Source organism: Nannobrachium achirus, assembly GCF_963921795.1.
Source record: "Nannobrachium achirus genome assembly, chromosome: 24".
Taxonomy (NCBI): domain Eukaryota; kingdom Metazoa; phylum Chordata; class Actinopteri; order Myctophiformes; family Myctophidae; genus Nannobrachium; species Nannobrachium achirus.
In genome coordinates, this window is record NC_137831.1 from 40,477,117 (window position 1) to 40,499,465 (window position 22,349).

Sequence of the window (22,349 nt, forward strand, 5' to 3'; positions counted from 1 at the left end):
TACAAGTATGTGATTTGACATCAACGTTGACAAGAGTAATGCGCATACTTTGTACCACAGAGTCTGTGCCACAGACATTAAAACGATTGTAAAATAAAATAAAATAAACACAGGAAGTGTCCTTGGACCAGCACCTGCTGCTGTAAATGACTTCCCACGGCCCTGGCGGGTCCTGCACTGAAGCTTTGCTCATGCCATTAGTACCGTGGGACAAGCTCTCATTCAACAAAAACACAATATCAAACCGAACCAAGCAATACGCTGATTTCTCAGATTCAATACCAAAAATGTCCTTTTTACTTTAGTGATTTGACAGAATTTCAACCAGTGGGTGATTTTTTTTTTTTTTTTTTTTTCATCAGAAATTCAAGGTTTTACAATTTAATACATTTGAAGAAGACCATAATTTGGTTACTGTTTTCTGCCTACCTTTCAGTGTTAATTTTTTCAGCAAAGTTTAATTTAGTCTTAGTCTTAATTAGTCTTTTGAATAACACACCATTTAGTTTTAGTCCTGTCTTAGTCTTCTGTCTAGTCTTAGTTGACTAAATATCAAAACATTTTAGTCTTAGTCTTTTGGAATTAGTCTTAGACTTTAAGGGTTGTTTCACACTCTAATAAGGAACCTAACTAATTTCGGTTCGGGAGGGCTCCCCGAAGCGAAATTATTTAGGTTCGGGGGGAGTTCATCCATACTTTCTTAACGGCTAGTGCCTAAGTCGCTTGTAAATATTGGAGGTCCGTGGCATGACAATTTTTGTGGCCGATGAATGAGCGTTACAGGGCAGATACATATTTGACTTGCCCTCGCGCTGCATGCTGAATGACTGGAGGTCCAGTGAGTAGCAGCTCCAGCAGGCAGCAGCACCAGCGGGGTCTCTTCTCTCTCTCTCTCTCACTCACACTCACAAACGCTCGATTGAGCTCTGTCAAAAACATTTAATCTACAAGCTCACATTATAGACGTGCCGCCTCTCTTGCTGCATGCATGTCGTCACACAGTCACAACTCGTCGTGGAAAACCTATCAACACGGAACATTAGCAATTAGCAAAGTTGTGTTTAAGCTCTTCTTTTCTCTTTAAAACGGTCGGCGACGCCGCCGACGCGTTAGCGATACACGCAGCAAAGCTGTGTGTGTGTGTGTGTGTGTGTGTGTGTGTGTGTGTGTGTGTGTGTGTGCGTGTGTGCGCGTCGCGCGCGCCTCCACTCTCCAGCGAGAGCCAGCTGATAATGTATCCGCTCTGCATGCCCAATACACGGCCACACAAGCATATTTTGGAAGTCGGCGTGTCTCCCTCCCAAACCACCGCTGTTTCATTGGATTCACAGCCGAGAATATGCACTTGAAGCCGGGCTGAATGAATGAGAAAGCCGGGCTGAATGAATGAGAAGAGTCTTCTCATTCATTCAGCCCGGCTTCAAGTGCATATTCTCGGCTGTGAATCCCGACTTAATTTCGGTACTCAGCAGTGTCTTCTCAGAAGACACCGCTGAGTACCGAAATTAAGTCGGGAGGTCACAACATTTCGTCAGCACGCTAGAGCCGAATTTAGTCGGTTGACGCCCCCCCGAACCGGGGGATGCGAACCATATTTGGGTTCGCCTAGTGCCGAACCGAAATTAGTTAGGCTCCTTATAACGGTGTGAATCGACCCTTAGTCTTCGTCTTTTAGGATACTTTTTTAGGCTAAATATAACCACATCATTCTGAACAAGTCATTGTCTTCTACTGCCTGTATACATGGTCAAAATAAACCATACATAAAATATGTATTTAGCTCTAATTTCATTGCAGTTACATACCAGTGTTAATTTTTACAGACATTAATCTTAAAGTTTTAGTCTTAGTCTTCTGAAATTGTTTTAGTCTAGTCTAGTCTTATTGACAAAATATAAAAAATCTTGTAGTCTTTTAGTCTTAGTCGACAAAATTAAATTAAATCATTAAATTGTAATGCTTAAAGGGATATTTCACTTTAAAAAAAAACAACTTTTGGTCATTTTATTGTCTAATCAGGCTTTTATGAACACCCTGGAGAGTTTTTAATTTGCTTGATTAAATATTTAGATATTTGATGTAAATGTTATCAGGCCCTCCAGGCCCAGGGCCTCTCGCCATACACACCCAGTGTAACTTCAAACTTCATTTTAACCATGATAGATTCATTAAAAACACCCATTATTTTTTTCTGGTGACTCGAGTCATACTACCCTCCTAATAAGTGAGCAGGCTGTGTTTTTTCGAAAACTGTTTTCTTTTATGTTTAATAATTCTTTGGTAAAATGGAAAAAATGTAATACAATAAAAATAAATGAAAAAGGTTTTCGAAAAAACACGGCCTGCAACATTCAGATGTAAAGGGTGTTCAATAGCCCTGATTTATGCCAAAAAAATCGAAAACCTCAAAAATGGAGTTAAAAGGATCCCTGGCTAATACGACAAATATGCCTTAATACATTAAAATTGTAACTACAATGTAAAATTAAAAACACCTAAATCATTGTATTTCTTCTAGAAATAGCTGATCTTTCACTCAATAGGGGAAATGCCTGTCGCAAGTTGATGATGTCATAAATGTCACGTGTAATTTTTATGGCAGAGGAGGGCCTGGTAACATTTACATCAAATATCTAAATATTGAATGAAGCAAATTAAAAACTGTTCAGGGTGTTCATACAAGCCTGATTAGATGATAACATGACCAAAAGTTTTTTTCTGAAAGTGAAATATCCCTTTAACTCGTAATGTTTTGATGTATGACTTGGCAGAAGGGTGTGTGGAGTCCCAGGAAGTCTTACCGACCAGTGTGATGACATTCTGCCGGCTCAGCACAGTCTGTGATGCTAATCTGCAAACTCATTTGGCAGACTGGGAGAGGCAGACTCAACGGCTGTAACAACCTCCTGTGGGCAGCCGCAAGTGGAGGTGGGTGCAATATTTAGACGGATAATGAATACAAAATATAGTAAAACCAGTGGTGGAAAAGGTACTCACTTATTCCTTCATTTACCATTTATTTACAGGCCTGTTGAGAACTCTAACTCCAACAGTCAAATCCAGAGGACCACTGCATTGGGTCAGGCAGAGGTTTCCCATGTTGAAATTTGGAGGGACTGAGAGATGGATGTAGTTAGATTTCAGAGCAAGTCATTGCAAATATACGCTTAACCTCTTTGGTAGGGTTGGGAAAGTATTGTAAATGGAGGACTGCCAGTGTGTGTGTGTGTGTGTGTGTGTGTGTGTGTGTGTGTGTGTGTGTGTGTGTGTGTGTGTGTGTGTGTGTGTGTGTGTGTGTGTGTGTGTGTGTGTGTGTGTGTGTGTGTGCGTGTGCGTGCGTGCGTCGTCACTGTCTGGCCAAAACCTCTAGGGATCCCTGGCTAATATGACAAATATGCCTTAATACATAATAATTGTCCTCTATAAGGGGAAATGCCTGTCACAAGTTGATGATATCATAAATGTAATTTGTGAACTATCCCTATGGAATTTATGGCATGCATGTGCAAATAAAAACAAACGTAATACTTCCTATGGTTAACATGAGCATCAAATCAATATTTCAAATGTGTTTGTGTTTAGTTTTTTTGCACATGCATGCCATAAAAATTACACGTGACATTTATGACATCATCAACTTGCGACAGGCATTTCCCCTATAGAGACACACGGGCTCCTACAAATATGGCCGTCCTATTGTGATAGCGACCCGACTTCGGGTAAGGATGAACGGTGAACTGCAGCTGCCAATGCAATCCCAATGAGAGGCATCGTGAAATATCATAATTTCAGTGGTTGACTACTGAGGCATTAGCGATTTTTTTTGTGTTCTAATAAAGTGTCCCATGAGTTTAATTTTGCCTTTTTAAAGTGGCATATCTGTCATCTTGATACACTACCTACAATATACTTTAATATACTTCATCTGTGAGTCAAAAGTGCTAGCATTGGAAATCTTAAGTTTAGGTGGTCGTTAACATTAACATTATGGGTAATCCATTCAAGTGGCAAATTAAATGTGACACACATCATGTATTTAGAAAACAAGAAGATATGTTGTCAGGGTCAGGCCATACATCTGGAAACATATTTTTATTCAAATCAAGATAGTCTGCAGTTCGTGTAGGATTATTTTAATATTAGGCTAACCACAGCTGAATTGCAATGACTTTCTATGGGCTGGCTTGCAGTGCACCGTTCTCCCTTACCCGAAGTGGGGTCGCTATCACAATAGGACGGCCATATTTGTAGGCGCCCGTGTGTCTCTATTGAGTGAAAGATCAGCTATTTCTAGAAGAAATAAAATGATTTAGGTGTTTTTAATTTTACATTGTAGTTACAATTTTAATGTATTAAGGCATATTTGTCGTATTAGCCAGGGATCGTTTTAACTCCCTTTTTGAGGTTTTAGATTTTTTTGGCATAAATCAGGGCTATTGAACACCCTTTACATCCGAGTGTTGCATGTTCGGTCAAAACCTCCTAACTCCACTTGAGCTCATTTTCCCAAAAATGAACATTTTGGAGTTAGGTTTCAGCCCGACAGCTTCTCTCAGGAAGGGGCCGCACACTCAAGACTCACTGAATACTTATTTTCAGCGTTTCGGTGTGTTGGCCGGTACAGGTTGGACTCATGTAAAAGTAATCAACTAGGCTAGAGCTGATACTATACCGACATGGATGGTTCAACAGGCCTGGCGGAGATCTGCAGTCCACAGAGTGCCCCTAACTAGTTAGACTTAATTCTGTGGCTCTCAACTTATTAGGGGTATGGGGAGTGACTGAGTGAGTGAGGGATGAATTGAGTTCTCTGAGCCAGTGAGGATTAAAGGGCTCCTCTTTGGTGGGGTAGGTGTGTGTGTGTGTGTGTGTGTGTGTGTGTGTGTGTGTGTGTGTGTGTGTGTGTGTGTGTGTGTGTGTGTGTGTGTGTGTGTGTGTGTGTGTGTGTGTGTGTGTGTGTGTGTGTGTGTGTGTGTGTGTGTGTGTGTGTGTGTGTGTGTGTGTGTGTGTGTGTGTGTGTGTGTGCGCGCGCGATCCACTGCGACTTATTTGTAGCTCTGTAATCTGTTTTATTGTGTCTGTGTATAACCTCATCTGCGGGCTTTACACTGCAAAATGCAGGCAGTTCATTTAAATTAACGCTTGATTCCATATAGTGTAGAGCTGAAAGGAATATATTATATTTGTCTATTTCACCTCAAGTACTACTGTACACCAGTGTACTAATGACCAGTGTTGGGGAAGTTACTTTGAAAGCATAACTTGTACAGTTACAAGTAACTCACCATGACAGTAACTTGATCAAGTTAAAGTTATACCCCTGGAGAAATGTAACTTATAAAGTTTCAAGTTACATAAAAAAAAGCTTGAGTAACTTGAGTTATTTTTTTTCAGCGTTAAATTGAGAGAATGTACATTTGGTGTACATGAAACAAAATATAATATCCTACAAAAAAGTCACATGCCAGCAGAAATATGCCTCTCAACTGAGTTTTATGTTTTATTTCAAAAAGGTTGACATTTTCTTTAGTAAACATCTGTGTTCCTAATATGAAGTTAAAAAAAGAAGAAAATGATGATCTGTTGAGGACATTTGATCGTCAATCTTAACAAAACTTAAATTAACAAAATGTAAAAGTAAAATTATAACTTGTAACTTCTTGTAACTTGTAACTTAAAAATAACTTGTAAATTACCAAAAAAGTATCTCAGTTACATGACGAGTTACAGCAATATGAATGTAACTCAGTTGCAAGTTAACTTAGTTACGTAACTCAGTTACATGTAACTTTAACTTCCCCAACACTGCTAATGACCTTCACAGCCTTCCACAAAGCCATGCATGTAATAATGTTGGTGGCCTTAAGCTCTTTTTGATGTATCATCCCTTGACTTTGCCCCAGGCCCTGTCCCGGGTTATTAGTTACCTCACTAAGTCCTCACTATGCCGTAGGTCTCATAATTACAACATAACGTCTTTGTGTGCTCATAATCAGGGGTGTCGCACCAAATTCTGGGCCCAGGGTACAAGGATTCACTGCGGGCCCTGGGAACGCATTATTTTGTGCTTTTAACTATTGAAAAATAGCAGATATACAAGCTCACAGCGCGGCACCGAGTGCCGCGCTGCGAGCTTGTAGATCTGCTATTTTTGAAAAATCTTGAAAATTTGTGCGGAGAATATTTCAAATCCATCGAAGGTTTTTTGAAAAAACTATGTTTCTATGTCAGTGATGCTCAAATATCTTCGTGTGAAGGACCCCCAACATTATATGTATTTGCCCATGGACCCTCATCTCAAAATATTTAGTTCCAGGGACCCCCCAGAAGCAAAATATGAGTTAAAAAAGTTCGCATTGAAAAATACATAATAGATTTGCACACATTTTCACGACTTTTCAAAAATAGCAGATCTACTATACAAGCTCGCAGCGTGGCACTCAGTGCCGCGCTGTGAGCTTGTATATCTGCTATTTTTCAATAGCTAAAGTATAAAATAATTAACGCCCCCTCCACCTTGGGCCCTGGTAACTCAGTCCCACTCCCCCCACCCACCTTGTGACGCCCCTGCTCATAATTAGACTTAATTTTGTGAACTTATTAGGCCTATGGGGAGTGATGCATGTTCTCTGGGCCAGTGATGATGAAAGGGCTCCTTTGGCTTATGGTAAAGTTATTGGTGAGGTATAGGGAGAGTATTGAGGAAATTGAGGAATGCCTGTGTTGACTTTACTCTGCAATATCTGGCGAAAGAATATGAAAACGAGAACAAAGGAAAGTGACCCGGGCTAACCTGGGCCCCGCGTAATTAAAGGAGAGAACATGTAGAAGCTAAATAGACCAACCGAATGTTTAAAACGTTGACATTGTTCTTACATTAGAATGATTTGGTCTTTAGGTGTTAAAGTGATAAAGTCTTGATTTTTTTTTCCCTCCAATGCTATGTTGCGCTGTGCCACTGGAAATGGAAGACAGAACATTATGCTCTAACTATAATAAATGGACAAATACTGCCCTCTGGTGGTTTCATAGTAGAACTGTAAATTCAATCTGAAAGGATGCAGTGCAGCCTAGGACCTGATACAGTCTTTATCAGGGCCGTGCAGAGAGCACTGAGTGGGCAGGTTTTTGTGGGGGTCCCTCGTGCCATTTCACACCAGAAATGAACTTAAAACTTAGCAATCATCTCAAATAATGTTGTTTGCAGCTGCAAGGTAAACGAGATGGGAGGGCACTTGACATCAGGTGAAACTAAAACTGACTGATGGCAGCCAGCTCATTTAAGTTATAATTATAAATTAATATTATAGTGAAATTATAATTATTTAGTCAAATGTTCGTCGTTCATAGGCCACAGATGTTGGGCAGGCCGTTTTTGCAAAAGGGCACTTTGAGGTAAAAGTGCCCAAGCACCCAAAGACCTCCCCTCTGCAAGTGCCTGGTCTTTATGGCTAGGAAAGCTCTATACACTTTGGTTTGTATTATCACTAGTGCTTTCCATTGACAGAAATAAGAGATAAATTGGAGTAAATTATTGATTTGCTTTCAATATACACAAGCTGAAATCTGCACTCCTCAATAATAATAAAAAAACTATCTTTAATTAGGCTAATCATAGAAATGAATATACACCGAAATGACCAGTAAGACTCCCTAAATTGGGAGAATTTAGGGACCGTCAGGTCGCATACTCAAACCTTAGAAGGCTATGGTAGCCAATCAGGAGGGAATATGGGAAATGGGACAGATCCATGTTGATGACATGACTTTGGAGATACTGTGTACCGCTTTGCGTAAGTTTAGGGCAAAATCTGTAGGAGCAGTGTCCAAAATGTGTTTTACAAAAATCGGCCTGATGGTGGCGCTAGAAGAGGGGAATGTGAGACATGAGGTTGTGGTTTGGCAGGCAAGGAGTGTGTGTGCAAAGTTTGGCATGGATAGGGGCAACGGTGGCGGAGGTATGAGTAGGGGAAAAGTGTGACGCGACGTGACGTGACATGATGTGACAGACACCCGGTGGAGGTTTTGATAGCAACTGCGACCTGACGGTCGCAATTATGGCACAGTGCATCTGTTGTGTTCCTGAATGTAATTCAGTCCGCCCGCATCCCCAAACAAACCAAATACAACTTGATACAATACAACCATTATTATCTCAAGAGCTCTCTCCACCGGCCCTGGACACCCGACACTGTGTTTGTGGACACAAAGTGCCGGAAAAGCATGGGGCAACTTCCTCCTGCCAACCGGTTTGAGTATCCGTCCCCTGGGCCAAGGTTTTGCGTAACATAGGTGAGGGTTCCTCTCTTGATCAGGAGGTGGTGATAGGTGGTCCCTGTCTACCGGAGTGGATAGCCATCTCTGGGGTCAGGTGTATGGCCTACTGACCCCGCCGTGGTCTCTGGGGACCAGAGATGGCCGAAGAGGAGAAGAGACGTTCTTTTGGCATGTGAAAAAGACTCGTCTTTCCGTGAGGGAGACAAGTTATTTAGACTTGAGAGTGTGAAGATTGTAAGTTTCCTTATAAAAAAGAAGTCAAAAATAAATCTACAAGCTCGAAACACGTCCCATCGCAACTCATTGTGAGCTTGTAGATATCTATTTTTGAATATTTTTGGAACATTATAACAAATATTCCCCATAATGACAAAATTACTGTTCATTATAGGCAAACGTTTGGGGAGAAAGTATGAAATGTTTGAACCAGCACTTGTCAACACAACATAATCATATCTGATTACTCTTAATAATAATGTGCACCAAAAAATCCTAAAAATCCTATCAGACTTCAGCCAATAAAGCTCAGTATTGTACAGAAAGAAATATATTTATTGAACTGACATCACAGCTGTTCTCGTTCTGTAATTTGTGCGTGACAGCAACAGGATTAAGCCATTGCATCTGTTCTTACATTCTGGTTAACTAGCTGGTTAACTTAATGCTAATAGGCTACTTCATTGTCTAAATCATGAATGTATTTGTGACATATACTGACATATACCCCAACACTGTGTTTTTAGCATCCTATACAAACTCCATTGTAACTGTCCATTCCATAAAAGGAAGAAATGCGTTAAACATAATGATGCATAAAAATCATGCACAGGCACACACACACACACACACACACACACACACACACACACACACACACACACACACACACACACACACACACACACACACACACACACACACACACACACACACACACACACAGAAACACTGGAAAAATACATACATACAAATAACCCTTGAGTTGATGCTTTTTTTGGGGGGGTCTGTCAAATTACCAGGATACAGAATCTCTCATGGTATAACAAAATATGAGCACAACAGCAACAGATTGATTGACAAAATAGGACTGTACTTGTACAAAAGTGTTACTCAACGTCATCATTTCTTGGAATGTTGTTATATCGTCACTGTCGGGCAGAAACCTCGTATCTCCAAGTTTCAAATTTGTAGGTACTTTTGCAAAGTAAAGCCCTGATTCATCACACAAGGCCGTCGCACAAAAGTAATGAAAACAGCACATCTACAAGCACACAACGCCTCGCACCTGCTTGTAGATCGGCTGTTTTCACTAGTTTAAATCGTTTTAAAAATCATAAATACAAAACAAACGGTTTTGGACATAACAAGGTTTCCACCCGACAACGACGATATAGTAGCCACGCCTCAGAGATCTCTGCTACTGTAGTCGCTTATTATGATGTAATTATGACGTATTATGATACACTACCTTAGATACAGCACAAGTAATTTTATTATGCTTTACATTGTGTTATGGTTATTGTTATAAATCATTATGAATATCTATGAGTGCAATTATGCAGTGTTAGGGTTAGGAGACGTTGTGTGCTTGTAGATCGGCTGTTTTCACATGATGAAGCATGGCTTTACTTTATGAAAAAACATACACATTTGAAACTTGGAGATGTGAGGTTTCTGCCCGACAGTGACAATAAGTATAATGCATTAGACATGGGCTTTGTGTGTTGCCATTAAATGAACACACATGCCTTTACTGTGCATTTGGTCTTCGTTTTCAAGTCACATGCAATGATCTTGAGCTATTGTGATCATGTGGAGTCCAGTAAATGACCAGTCTGCTCAAGGTGACCTGGCAGTTTGATGAACACACTGTGCCCAGTTCAATTTCCTGCTGAGAGCAGAAAACAACCTTATCTGATGTAATTTGTTTAATTTATTGGCTATTGACTGATCTAAAGACTGAATGTACACCCTGTACCTTTTCTTTTCTTCGATTTCTAAAAGTCCCCTCTAGGCTAATCTGACAAAGCACTTGCTACTTCTGGGCTGACATGAAATGTATAAATGCATACACTTTCCAGTCTATGTCAGGGGTCTTCAACGTTTTCAGGCCAAGGACCCCTTAGTTGTGAGAGAGATGAAGCAGGGACCCCCACAACCTTTTCATAGATTCCATATAGTTGATTCTTTAGCACTAGGGGTGTAACGATACATTTTAATAGCGATTCGATACATATCACGATACATGGTTGACGATACGATACATAAACGATATTGGTTCATTCATGGCGATACGATACGATTCGATTCATTGATTTAAAATCGATATAGTAACTATTTAGCAAAGAAATTTAATCTGTGTGAAAGGTGTGGATAGTGCAGGTTTTTAAGGGGAACATGTATTATTATGGATATAAATAAGTAAACACAGTGATTATCTGCCAAATACATGGATATTGTATATTGACAAACCTGCACCTTGACATGAACACCGAGATTACACACATTTATCGATAGACCAGTATAGCTATATGGAAAGGAAAAGTAATTAAACCCCTCCTTTTAATTTTTTCTTCCTAAAAATACTAAATACAATGCACAAGTAGGTAGTATCTATACAATCGATTCTTTGCACTGCCGATTCAATACGATACAAAATAAAACGATACGATTCGATTTTAGCTGTTTTCATTTCGATATACTTCGATTTTTTAAGTTAAAAACGATATTTCGATGCAGTTACTATATCGTTACACCCCTATTTAGCACAATCATCAGTGTATTTTGGATTCATGTCAATTTGTGTTTTCAGATATCTAACCACTTGAACCATGACCATCAATACTTATAAAACTTGACCTTTCACTCTGTACTTAGTCTGCTCTTTTTCCCCTCGACACCAAAGCTCTTTGCCAAAAATAGCCGATCTACAAGCTCACAACGCCTCTCAGTGCGAGGCATTGTGAGCTTGTAGATCTGCTATTTTTGGCTGAAGTTCTCCGAATATGGACACTAGGGTTCAAAGTGGTTAATATAAAAAAGGAGGAAAAAAAAACTTTCTATCACTCAAAGATTTGGAGGACCCTCTGTAGTAACACTGAGGACCCCCTAGGGGTCCCGGACCCACTGTTGAAGACCCCTGTTCAAGAGCATACATGATGTACACGTAATGTGCTGTAAAGCTATGTACTTCTTCTTTTCTGTACTTATTCAGACAGGCCAGTGTAGAGGGAGATAAACTGAACAAGAGTGAGAGAGAAGGGACAAACGTGCAACAACAGTCCTCCAGACGGAATCAAACCGGGGACGCCATCATTGCTCACCTACCGCCACAGGTATGAGGTTATTTCGCCATCAGTTCTACGGGTTGAATTGGCTTTGACCCTCCTGCGACAACAACGTTCACGACTGCCAGTCTGCCACACGTATAACATCATGACGACGAGACGATATATGGCTCATTGTCACACGTAGGCATTCCTCCCAAACTGCCTGGACGATTCCACCGGCTCTCCGGGTTCTTTGTGCAGGCTGGCGGCTGTCTTGCTGTGCTTGTGCCGCGTGGTGGTGACGAAGGACGCAGTTCCTCTGTAGGAGTACTCAGCCCTGCAGGGACGTGCAGAGAATGTTAGAGAGGCAGGGGCTGACATTTCTAAAAGGGCCTTTTGGTGAAAATATCGAAAATAGCAGACCTCCAAACTCACAACGCGTTATGAGCTTGGAGGTCGGCCATTTTCGATGCTTGATTTCTACACAGAGAGGGCGGTTCTTTCAACATAAGATGCTGCATTCAAGTTCAGGAGAGTAAGTTCGGACAAGGCAGTTATTGTGGGCTCGCCTGAAAGGCGAGATCAGTATGTTATCTTCATTGTTTATAGAATTCCGTCGCGTGAGTTCCGTCGCAGACAGTACAAAGGCAGGGCCCTTAACTCTATCCACGCTTTGGACGTTCCCGTTCGCCCCATTTTTGACGGCGGCGCAATGCCAATTGTACGTTCTTTGGCTCGTTCTTTTGTACCTTGGTTTGATGTCTATAAACTGATGAGGGGTCGCGCGGGTGTGTACCGTAGAGACAGCTCCCGTAAAAGTACTCTCAAAAACCCACTGGACGTTAGCATCAATGGAGTAAAAAAACACTTCCATGTTATTTTCTCTGGATCTATTGCTCTGTAGCGACTGAGCTGCCTTGACGGACGGCAGCCTACTGCGGCCATTTTCACATTAATTCTTGCATGAGGCTGCCCTCTACTGCTGGTAGAGCCACGGTACACCTATTTAAGGAGAAAATAAAATAATAATGATGAAAAATAAATAATACATCTTTGTCTATAACATCGCAAAGGTAAGGTGCTTTTGCTGGCACAAAACCCAATAATAAATAACAACATCTGGCACTGAAAAAGTTAATAGCCAATGGGAGTGGTGTTAGCTGGAGTATTGGTTGAGCTTCACACAGAGCCGTTTTTCTGCTAGGGGGCCTTCCTGCGGGCGCGAGCGTAGCGAGCCCCCGCGAAAAAATAATAGGCCTAATATTTTTTATCATTTTTTAATCCATTTTATAATGGAAATATATATATATATATATATATATATATATATATATATATATATATATATATATATATATAAATGAATAAATACAAAACGACAACAACAGGCAACGTATTTTTGCTGTTTGAAAAATAATAGGCCTAATATTTTTTATAATTTTTTAATCCATTTTATAATGGAAATATATATATATAAATAAAAAATATATATAAATGAATAAATAAAAAACAACAACAACAGGCAACGTATTTTTGCTATGTTTGATTTGTTCTTTTCTTATTTAAACACCTGGAACACCTGCAGCACCCCTAGGCCCCCTTGCCTACCCCTTGGTAGGCATTTCGCCTACCAAAATGTAATTCCTGGCTACGCCCCTGCACTGGCAGAGTCCTGCTCAGCAGCCACTGTGCCAAATTCACTTTCACTTTCAGTGGTGTGGATGCTCGGAACGAGTCGGAAGCAAAGAAAGTCACCACAGTTTGATTTGATCATTCCTTAGTCAATTATGAAGGGATTTCAAAAATTAAAACGTCTCCATATTGCTTGGGAAGTCTACTTCGCAGAGAAACCGTGGCCTTTGCGATCGCGGGATTTCGCATCGCGATTTCGGTTTGAAAACGATTAACCATGCAGCAGTACGTTCTTTTCTGCAGAGAGGAGGGGGGCGGTGGGGGCCTTTTTGGTCGGGGGGCTCTACGCAGACTGCGTAGTCTGCCTATAGGGGGCGCCGGCGCTGGCTTCACATGACAGTTAGCACACTGTAGAATATAGTCACGAGCGAGCCCAACACTGTTTCGCAGGAACAGTAACTCTAGTCTTGAATGCTGCCTTCAGTTATGGCATGGAAAGAGTGCATTTGCATTTCTTTTACCATAGTAAAAACTGCATTCATGGTCTGGAGAGGGCACTTTTTTACAGATGGATAAAAGGGCAGGGGCTCAAGCCCCCTTTGATGTCTGTGTGCACGTGCCTGCAGCCCTGTTATGAAACCACAGCAAGTAAAGAATACCAAACATGTCTGTTTTTGACTGATGAAACACATGCTTTTTTCCCCCTGCATGACCCACTCCAGTCCTTTTGGGAACTGACTTAAGTACAAGCAGAGACTCGTAGAGGCACTAACTGAATTCTTGATCAGACGGTCCCTTTGATGCGGGCCTGATGTGGATAAATTATCTTTCAATAAAACTATTTCTGAGATGAAATAGTCTCCCAAGCGGTTTCAATCGTCCACCCTTCTCTCACAGTAATTTCAAAGTGAGCATTAGATTTGTATACGTTGGGGGATTATCGATATAAAAATAAAAGACAAAGGAAAAATACACACAGTTCTTTACTTTCATGGCATCAGCAGAAGTCAAAGCAAATAAATAATATCAGGGGTGTCGCACCAGATTCTGGGCCCTGGGTACAAGGATTCACTGTGGGCCCCCCATGAATGTTCTTCATAGGGGGGCATTTTTGTGCTTTAACTATTGAAAAATAGCAGATATACAAAGCTCACAGTGTGGCACCGAGTGCCGCGCTGCGAGCTTGTAGATCTGCTATTTTTGAAAAATCTGTTTCTATGTCAGTAGTGCTCAAACTTTTTCATGTGAAGGACCCCCAAAATTATATGTATTTGGCCACGTATTTGGACCCTTCTCAAAATATTTAGTTCCAGGGACCCCCCAGGAGCAAAATAAATACATATATTCCAAGATTGGTACAATTTTCACTACTTTTCAAAAATAGTAGATCTACAAGATTGTTGTCAGATTGTATATCTGCTATTTTTCAATAGCTAAAGTATATAATAATTAAGGTCCATCCACCTTGGGCCCTAGTAACTCAGTCCCACTTTCCCCCACCCCTTGTGACGCCCCTGAATAATGTAGAGGTCAAGACCCAATGTATCCCTAATCTAGAGGTTGAATTCTGCTATAACCTTCTGTGCATCCTCTACTCTTTGCTCCAAAGGGAACCATCATAGCAAGTAACTATTCTATAGTTCTATGTTCTATTTGTATGTGTGTTGTCCAGCACTTTTGTCAACACCAGTGGTTTTAAATGTGCTTCATAAATAACATTTTACTAACTTTTTATTTTGTTCACCTATCCTGACTCTCTGTGTAGCAAAGGATAGCGGGCTGTCTGCTGTGCTTGAAATAAAAACAAACACATTCCCTAGATGAAATATACTGACCCAGAATATTAAGAAGTATACCACAGGCTTCACAGACAAGCCAATCTCCCCCCTCCTCATCCATTAATTCATTTAGAACGGGTACACATTTTGTGTTTCATTATTTTATGCTTTAACTATTGAAAAATAGCAGATATACAAGCTCACAGTGCGGCACCGAGTGCCGCGCTGCGAGCTTGTAGATCTGCTATTTTTGAAAAATCGTGAAAATTTGAATTTTGACCCGATTCTATAAGTGTCTTTTGAATCTTTCTAAGACTTTTTGAAAAACCTATGTTTCTATGTCAGCAATCTGGCCAGCCATCGTCAAAGAAAAGGTCCTTTTCACTTCACTGGAGCTCAGTTAGTCTGTTCTTGAGAGACTACTATGTCAGTGGTTCTCAAACTTTTTCATGTGAAGGACCCCCAAAATGATATGTATTTGGCCACGGACCCCTCATCTCAAAATATTTCGTTCCAGGGACCACCCAGAAGCAAAATTTGAGTTACAATCGTTCGCTTTGAAAATACATATATTCAAAGATTTGCACACATTTTCGCGACTTTTTCAAAAAAATAGCAGATCTACAAGCTCGCAGCGCGGCACTCGGTGCCGCGCTGTGAGCTTGTAGATCTGCTATTTTTCAATAGTTAAAGGAGTCAATAATTCTAGGCCTAAATGGGTTAATTCAAGGTGACTTTCGCCTAAATAACGTTGTCCACATTTTTTCAGGCTGCGACAAAGGAAACATTCAACTGTCATCATTCATGTAAGCTTATCAAAATAATTGGAGTCCAATTTCCTTTTAAATCCGGCAGATTATGAGACAAGATGTTGAGAGAGATTGCTCGCCACGTTGGTTTCTAAAATGACCACGCCGTAATTCAGGCAAAATGACTCGACTGGATTGCATGGCACTGTCCCTCTAAATGAAATTGTCTTACATCGGGTCATTGATTGCTCTTGACGACAGACGAGGCTGCGGATACATGGAAGGACTCATGTTAATGTTATTGTAAAGAAAGCAGCTTGCCTGATACTGACGCCATCCGATAACGACAGACAGAATAAGAATCCACCAAGGATACACAGCACCGACCCAGACCAGCCGATGAAGAGGGCCGCTCCCAGCTCGAATCTGTAGGCACAAACGAGTCAAACTAAAACTTTTTAACTTCACAAGTTTTACTCACTAGGGATGGGACGATATGAGAATTGCATATCACGATTATTGTGACAAAAGAATTCGCAATATCGATATTATCGTGATAATCAAAATCCATTATCCTGGGGCGGAACATTTGCCCAAAAATAGCCGATCTACAAGCTCACAACGCGTAGCCGATCTAGAAGCTCACAACGCGTTGCATTGCGACGCATTGTGAGTATGTATAATATTATAAGTACCTTTTACCAATTCTAGAGGGTTTAAGTGGTACCGGATATGCAGCTAAGGTGAATTGATCCCAGTGCATGACGGAGGACGATATCACGATAAATTAAATCTCCACGATACGATTATCGCGAGTGTTTTTTTATCACGATAAACGATAATATCGCTTATCGTCCCATCTATTACTCACTCAATGAAAGCAGAATTGCCTCTGAATCTGATACATAAATCAATAAAATAGACCAAAAACGGAAAGCAAAAATCTAAAACATAGTTAAGTGACAATGAATTTGAACTCAAACAAAAAAAAAAAAAAATTTAACCACGTCCACATGAACCCTGGTGTCCCTATTCTGAGCATGTCATGATAGGTGCACAAAAAAAAGCAAAAATATTCAGCCAAACATTCTGCAGAAATAGTAGTAGAAGTTGAGAGCTCAGCTATTTTTACTATTTGACGTACAAATAATGCAGCATGTTCTATGTAGTTAAAGGATTACTTCACCACTTTTCAACCTATCTTCATATAATAGGTCCTCACTAATGTTCATAATAAAATTGCAAAAAAAAAAAGAAAAAAACGACTGTCCAAGTCTCTTAGGAGAGCTTTGGGAAGTTCAGAAATCCATAGTCTTGTGACATCATCAATGGGGGATCCAAGCTAATAGAAAATGCAGACTTTCTATTCCTGAAAAGTTGCAATGTTAATGTGGAAGCTATTGTTCTCGCGATAATGAAAATCAGAAATATTTGTTCAAAAATATTGTTTAAAAAAATCTGTGAAATGATGATGTCACAAGACTATGGCCTTCCCACAGCTCTCCCAATACACTGTAGACAGAGTAGAATTTTCTTTGCCATTTTATTATGAACATCAGTGAGGACCTATTATATGAAGATAGGTTGAAAAGTGTCAAAGTCCTCCTTTAAGATATAATTTAGACAAACCGTAACATTACGCTGTAAATGTAATCAAACATCTGCTTTCCGAAGATCCCCACAGTGGCGTCAGTTCAGAAAAAGCTAAGGTATGGCAACATGACTGGTGTCTTGCACAAGACACCAGTCATGTTGCCACACCTTAGCAACAGGCGTGATACATTTATTTTAAGAAGTACATTCTATTTTTCTATGGTTTCTTGGGCTGGATATGGCAACCTGGAACGGTTGTTCAAGTGCAGCTAAACTTGGCATGTTAGTAAACGTGCCACAATTAACAATAATGCATTGCACCTGTGCAGCTGACCTGCGAAACCTGGGAATATACCATTCTGTCAAGATGGGTAGAATATAATTATAATACCTTGTTAAAGTGACCATTTTGTTACATTTTGCATTTGAAGTTATTTTACTGTAATGTAACAACATAATAACCAGCACAGATAGACGAAGAGACATTTGTGGATTTATATGTAAAAGTAGCTTTTATTTTCCCCCCTGGACCCAGGGTATGGCAGCTGCATACCCCTGCCATACCCAATTGGCGCCCCTGGATCCCAAACACTTACTTCTGAGCGAAAAAGAGTGGGTCGAAGAAGTCCGTCGTAATCCTGTGAGCGTATATGGAGCACGCCGTCAGGCTGCACAGCCCTGCAAACCAGAAAGGTTTCTCGTTTGTAACACGAAAGACTGGCACACTGTAATTCTTTGTCTGCCTTAAAAAAAAACTATTATGGCAGTGAAGAGAGCGTGGGCGCAGAGGAGCGATGACACGTATTATTATCCTCGAGTCCGGTTCACACACAGGACATACAGTAGTAGTAGTCAGGGACGTGCAGAGGATTTTAGAGAGGCAGGGGCTGATATTCTGGAATGACCTACCTCTATTAATAAGAGACTGTTTGTCATTTCCATCCTTCAAGTTTAACCTAAAAAAAATGGTTACTTGACAATCAAACGTGTGATCATGTATAGTCTTAATAGTCTTAACAGTATAGCACATGTATTTATAGTATAGTTTTTAATCGTCCTTTTTGCGAATGTAGGGTTCTTGCTGTTGGAATAGTATAGTACGTGTATGTATGTGTTTTAGGTGTCTTCTCTTGATGTAAGTTTGTTGTTGTTGGTATATGTTTTGTTTTGTGTTTCATGTGGGACTACGGATGGAATTTAGCATTCTTGCTAAGTCCGGTATATTTACATTGCTTTATGTAGTGTTCATTAATATACACTGTCCCGTCCAAATAAATAAATAAAGTAATTTAAAAGGGCGTTTTGATGAAAATATCGAAAATAGCAGACCTCCGAGATTGGAGGTGGGCTAGTTTCGGTGAGTGATACCACACTGAACTAAGCATAATCAAGTCAATACTGGAGATGTAGCGTAACAGCATGGATTTCTACACAGAGAGGGCAATTCTTTCAACATAAGATGCTGCACTCAAGTTCAGGAGAGTTTGGACAAGGGAATTCTCTTGAATGCTGCCTTCAGGTATGGCATGGAAAGAGGGCATTTTCATGTCTTTCACCATACTAAAGAAAGACTGCATTTATGGTCTGGAAAGGGCACTTTTTTTTACAGACGGATAAAAGGGCAGGGGCAATTTTGATGTGTGTGCACGTGCCTGGTAGTAGTTATTAAGATTCCCCAGAGCACCTCATATTATCGCAAAGTCTACTGCAGTGCTTCTGAAAGTATTTTGTGTTCAAATGGAGCCTTACAGGTCTGTAACTCTGAGAGTGTTCAAATTGACCCGAGAGGGATTTGGTTCCATTTGTACACTCTCAGAGTTGGGGGTTGCTTGAAATGAGTTATGTCTGGTACAGAGAAGTGTACACAACATAAGGGGCGCATTACCTACCGCTCAGAATGAAGTGAAAGCCACAGAGTCCAGTTAGACGGGCTTTCGTGGTCTCCGAGCCACCAATTCTCGTGCACTTCATTCCCACTAGGGCCAGGGCGGCTCCGAAGAAACCCAAAATCACCGAAGCAATCATCAGGCCCCGACACACCTGGATATAGGCTATAGACAGACAGACAGACAGACAGACAGACAGACAGACAGACAGACAGACAGACAGACAGACAGACAGACAGACAGACAGACAGACAGACAGACAGACAGACAGACAGACAGACAGACAGACAGACAGACAGACAGACAGACAGACAGACAGACAGACAGACAGACAGACAGACAGACAGACAGACAGACAGACAGACAGACAGACAGACAGACAGACAGACAGACAGACAGACAGACAGACAGACAGACAGACAGACAGACAGACAGACAGACAGACAGACAGACAGACAGACAGACAGACAGACAGACAGACAGACAGACAGACAGACAGACAGACAGACAGACAGACAGACAGACAGACAGACAGACAGACAGACAGACAGACAGACAGACAGACAGACAGACAGACAGACAGACAGACAGACAGACAGACAGACAGACAGACAGACAGACAGACAGACAGACAGACAGACAGACAGACAGACAGACAGACAGACAGACAGACAGACAGACAGACAGACAGACAGACAGACAGACAGACAGACAGACAGACAGACAGACAGACAGACAGACAGACAGACAGACAGACAGACAGACAGACAGACAGACAGACAGACAGACAGACAGACAGACAGACAGACAGACAGACAGACAGACAGACAGACAGACAGACAGACAGACAGACAGACAGACAGACAGACAGACAGACAGACAGACAGACAGACAGACAGACAGACAGACAGACAGACAGACAGACAGACAGACAGACAGACAGACAGACAGACAGACAGACAGACAGACAGACAGACAGACAGACAGACAGACAGACAGACAGACAGACAGACAGACAGACAGACAGACAGACAGACAGACAGACAGACAGACAGACAGACAGACAGACAGACAGACAGACAGACAGACAGACAGACAGACAGACAGACAGACAGACAGATTAGATCAGGGGTTCCCAAACTTTTTTGTCTCAGGTCACCCCATGAATATTTTTCTAATCCGAGGCACCCGTACATTATAATTTTCACTCCCAGCACCTTATATTTATAGCATATCGTCGTTGTCGGGTGGAAACCTTGTATGTCTAAAACCGTTCGTTTTGTATTTATCATCTATAAAATGTACTAAACTAGTGAAAACAGCAGATCTACAAGCACACAACGCCTCGCGATGTGTGCTTGTAGATCAGCTGTTTTCACTAGTTTTGTGCCACAGTCTTGTATGATGAAGCAGGGCTTTGCTTTACCAAAAGACGTACACATTTGAAACTTGGAGATACGAGGTTTCTGCCCGACAGTGACGATATTTTAGCGATTATGTTGTGAGGAAAACGTTGAGATAATTGCCATTTTGGTTAGAATTGACTGAAAATAACTTTGTACTTCAAGTTTAAAATGATACTAAATATTTTTTCAAGTGTCCAAATAAATTCCAAATATTATCAAATTATCTCGCGGCACCCCTGGACTGCTGTCACGGCACCCCAGGGTGCCCCGTCACCCACTTTGAAAACCCCTGGACTAGATGACTGATTGATTGATAGCAGGATGGAGAGAGAAACAGACGGCACAAGATAGTTGGAGAAGGGACTTCTTTTTGCCATGCAAAGCTCGCATTTCATTTCCACTCCTCACATTCACAGTGTGAATGTGAGGAGTGGAAATGAAATGAAATTCAACAAAATGTCACACCATAGTGGCAGGGTCTTAATGTAAATGCCTTGATTACATACTTCATCTCAGGTCTGTAACATTTACACAACGAGGGTGAGTTCCCCCATCTTGCGACCGAAGGTCGCAGTTTACCATGAGAAATGTTACACATTTTTACAGTCTATGGGTTGGTTCCCTTGACACATCACTGTGACATCACAGGTGATATCACAGGTGACATCACCTATGTAAAAGTCCATATATGGGTATTCTCCAGAATCTCTTTTATGCCCAAATATGAAGATCCCTGATGTCATCGATATATATCACTGGCCAGATGGCCAACACATGGCCCATATCTGTGTGGCTGGTTCAGATAGGGATCTCCATTTATGGGCATAAAAGATATTGTATGTTGTGACGACATGGGAACCAATCTAACAGAATCCCTTTTATTGCCATATATGGAGATCCCTGATGTCATCAATATTAAGCCCATATCTAACAGGACTTCATATGGGAATGCCCTTATATGGAGGACAGCCCATATGACAGCCCATATTTGTGTGGCTGGTTCAGACAGGGATCTCCATGTATAGGCATAAAAGAGATGTACATGGATCTCCATATATGGATAACTGGACCGATATACCGTAATTGCGCCGGAAGCTGCCTGCAATGCACGATGGGATGTTGGAAAGTTGTGGATAGTCCAGCAATTACGGTACTTCACTGGCCAGATGGCCAAGAATATGTCACCCTGAGGCGTCTTACTAGTATCTTATCTCCAAAACAAGGTACATTTGCTTTGTGTACAAATGACCTCTGGGAGACTACATGGCTTTCTCGAATTCCTTCACGGTGGGCACCAGGGACGTGCTGGGCCCCTGATTCAGCCCGGGAAAAAGAGTTGGAGAGGCCCTCATTGCGCGCTATAGAGAGAGATCTCTCTCTATAGCGCTGCTGCTACTCAAAGATTTGTGACAAAGTGACAAGCCAGTGGGTGAATTACATGAGTTATATTTCGTCGTTGTCGGGTGGAAACCTTGTATCTCCAAAACCGTTTGTTTTGTATTTATCATTTTAAAAATTATTTAAACTAGTGAAAACAGCCGATCTACAAGCACACCCTGCTGTTTTCACTACTTTTGTGCGACGGCCTTGTAATGTATGATGAAGCAGGGCTTTACTTTACCAAAAAATCTACACATTTGAAACTTGGAGATACAAGGTTTCTGCCCGACAGTGACGATTTACTTTGTTGGCCACCCAGCTCCCAAAATGGAACGAAGGCCGACATTTTATTTTACATTTTTTTTCCTAATGGCCGGCC

At 41.1% G+C, this 22,349-nt stretch overlaps 1 protein-coding gene across 1 annotated transcript in view; it reads right to left on the reverse strand.

Moving 5' to 3' along the window:
* Nucleotides 1–11,741: 11,741 nt before the first annotated feature.
* LOC308280291 (claudin-10-like) overlaps nucleotides 11,742–22,349 on the reverse strand; it is a gene marked incomplete at both ends in the record, with an annotated part of 13,630 nt that continues 3,022 nt past the window's right edge. Inside the window, 4 exons of the mRNA XM_080720550.1 lie at nucleotides 11,742–11,883; nucleotides 16,093–16,131; nucleotides 17,895–17,976; nucleotides 19,188–19,349. Coding sequence (XP_080576676.1) covers nucleotides 11,742–11,883; nucleotides 16,093–16,131; nucleotides 17,895–17,976; nucleotides 19,188–19,349 — 425 coding nt within the window. The remainder of the gene's footprint in view (nucleotides 11,884–16,092; nucleotides 16,132–17,894; nucleotides 17,977–19,187; nucleotides 19,350–22,349) is intronic.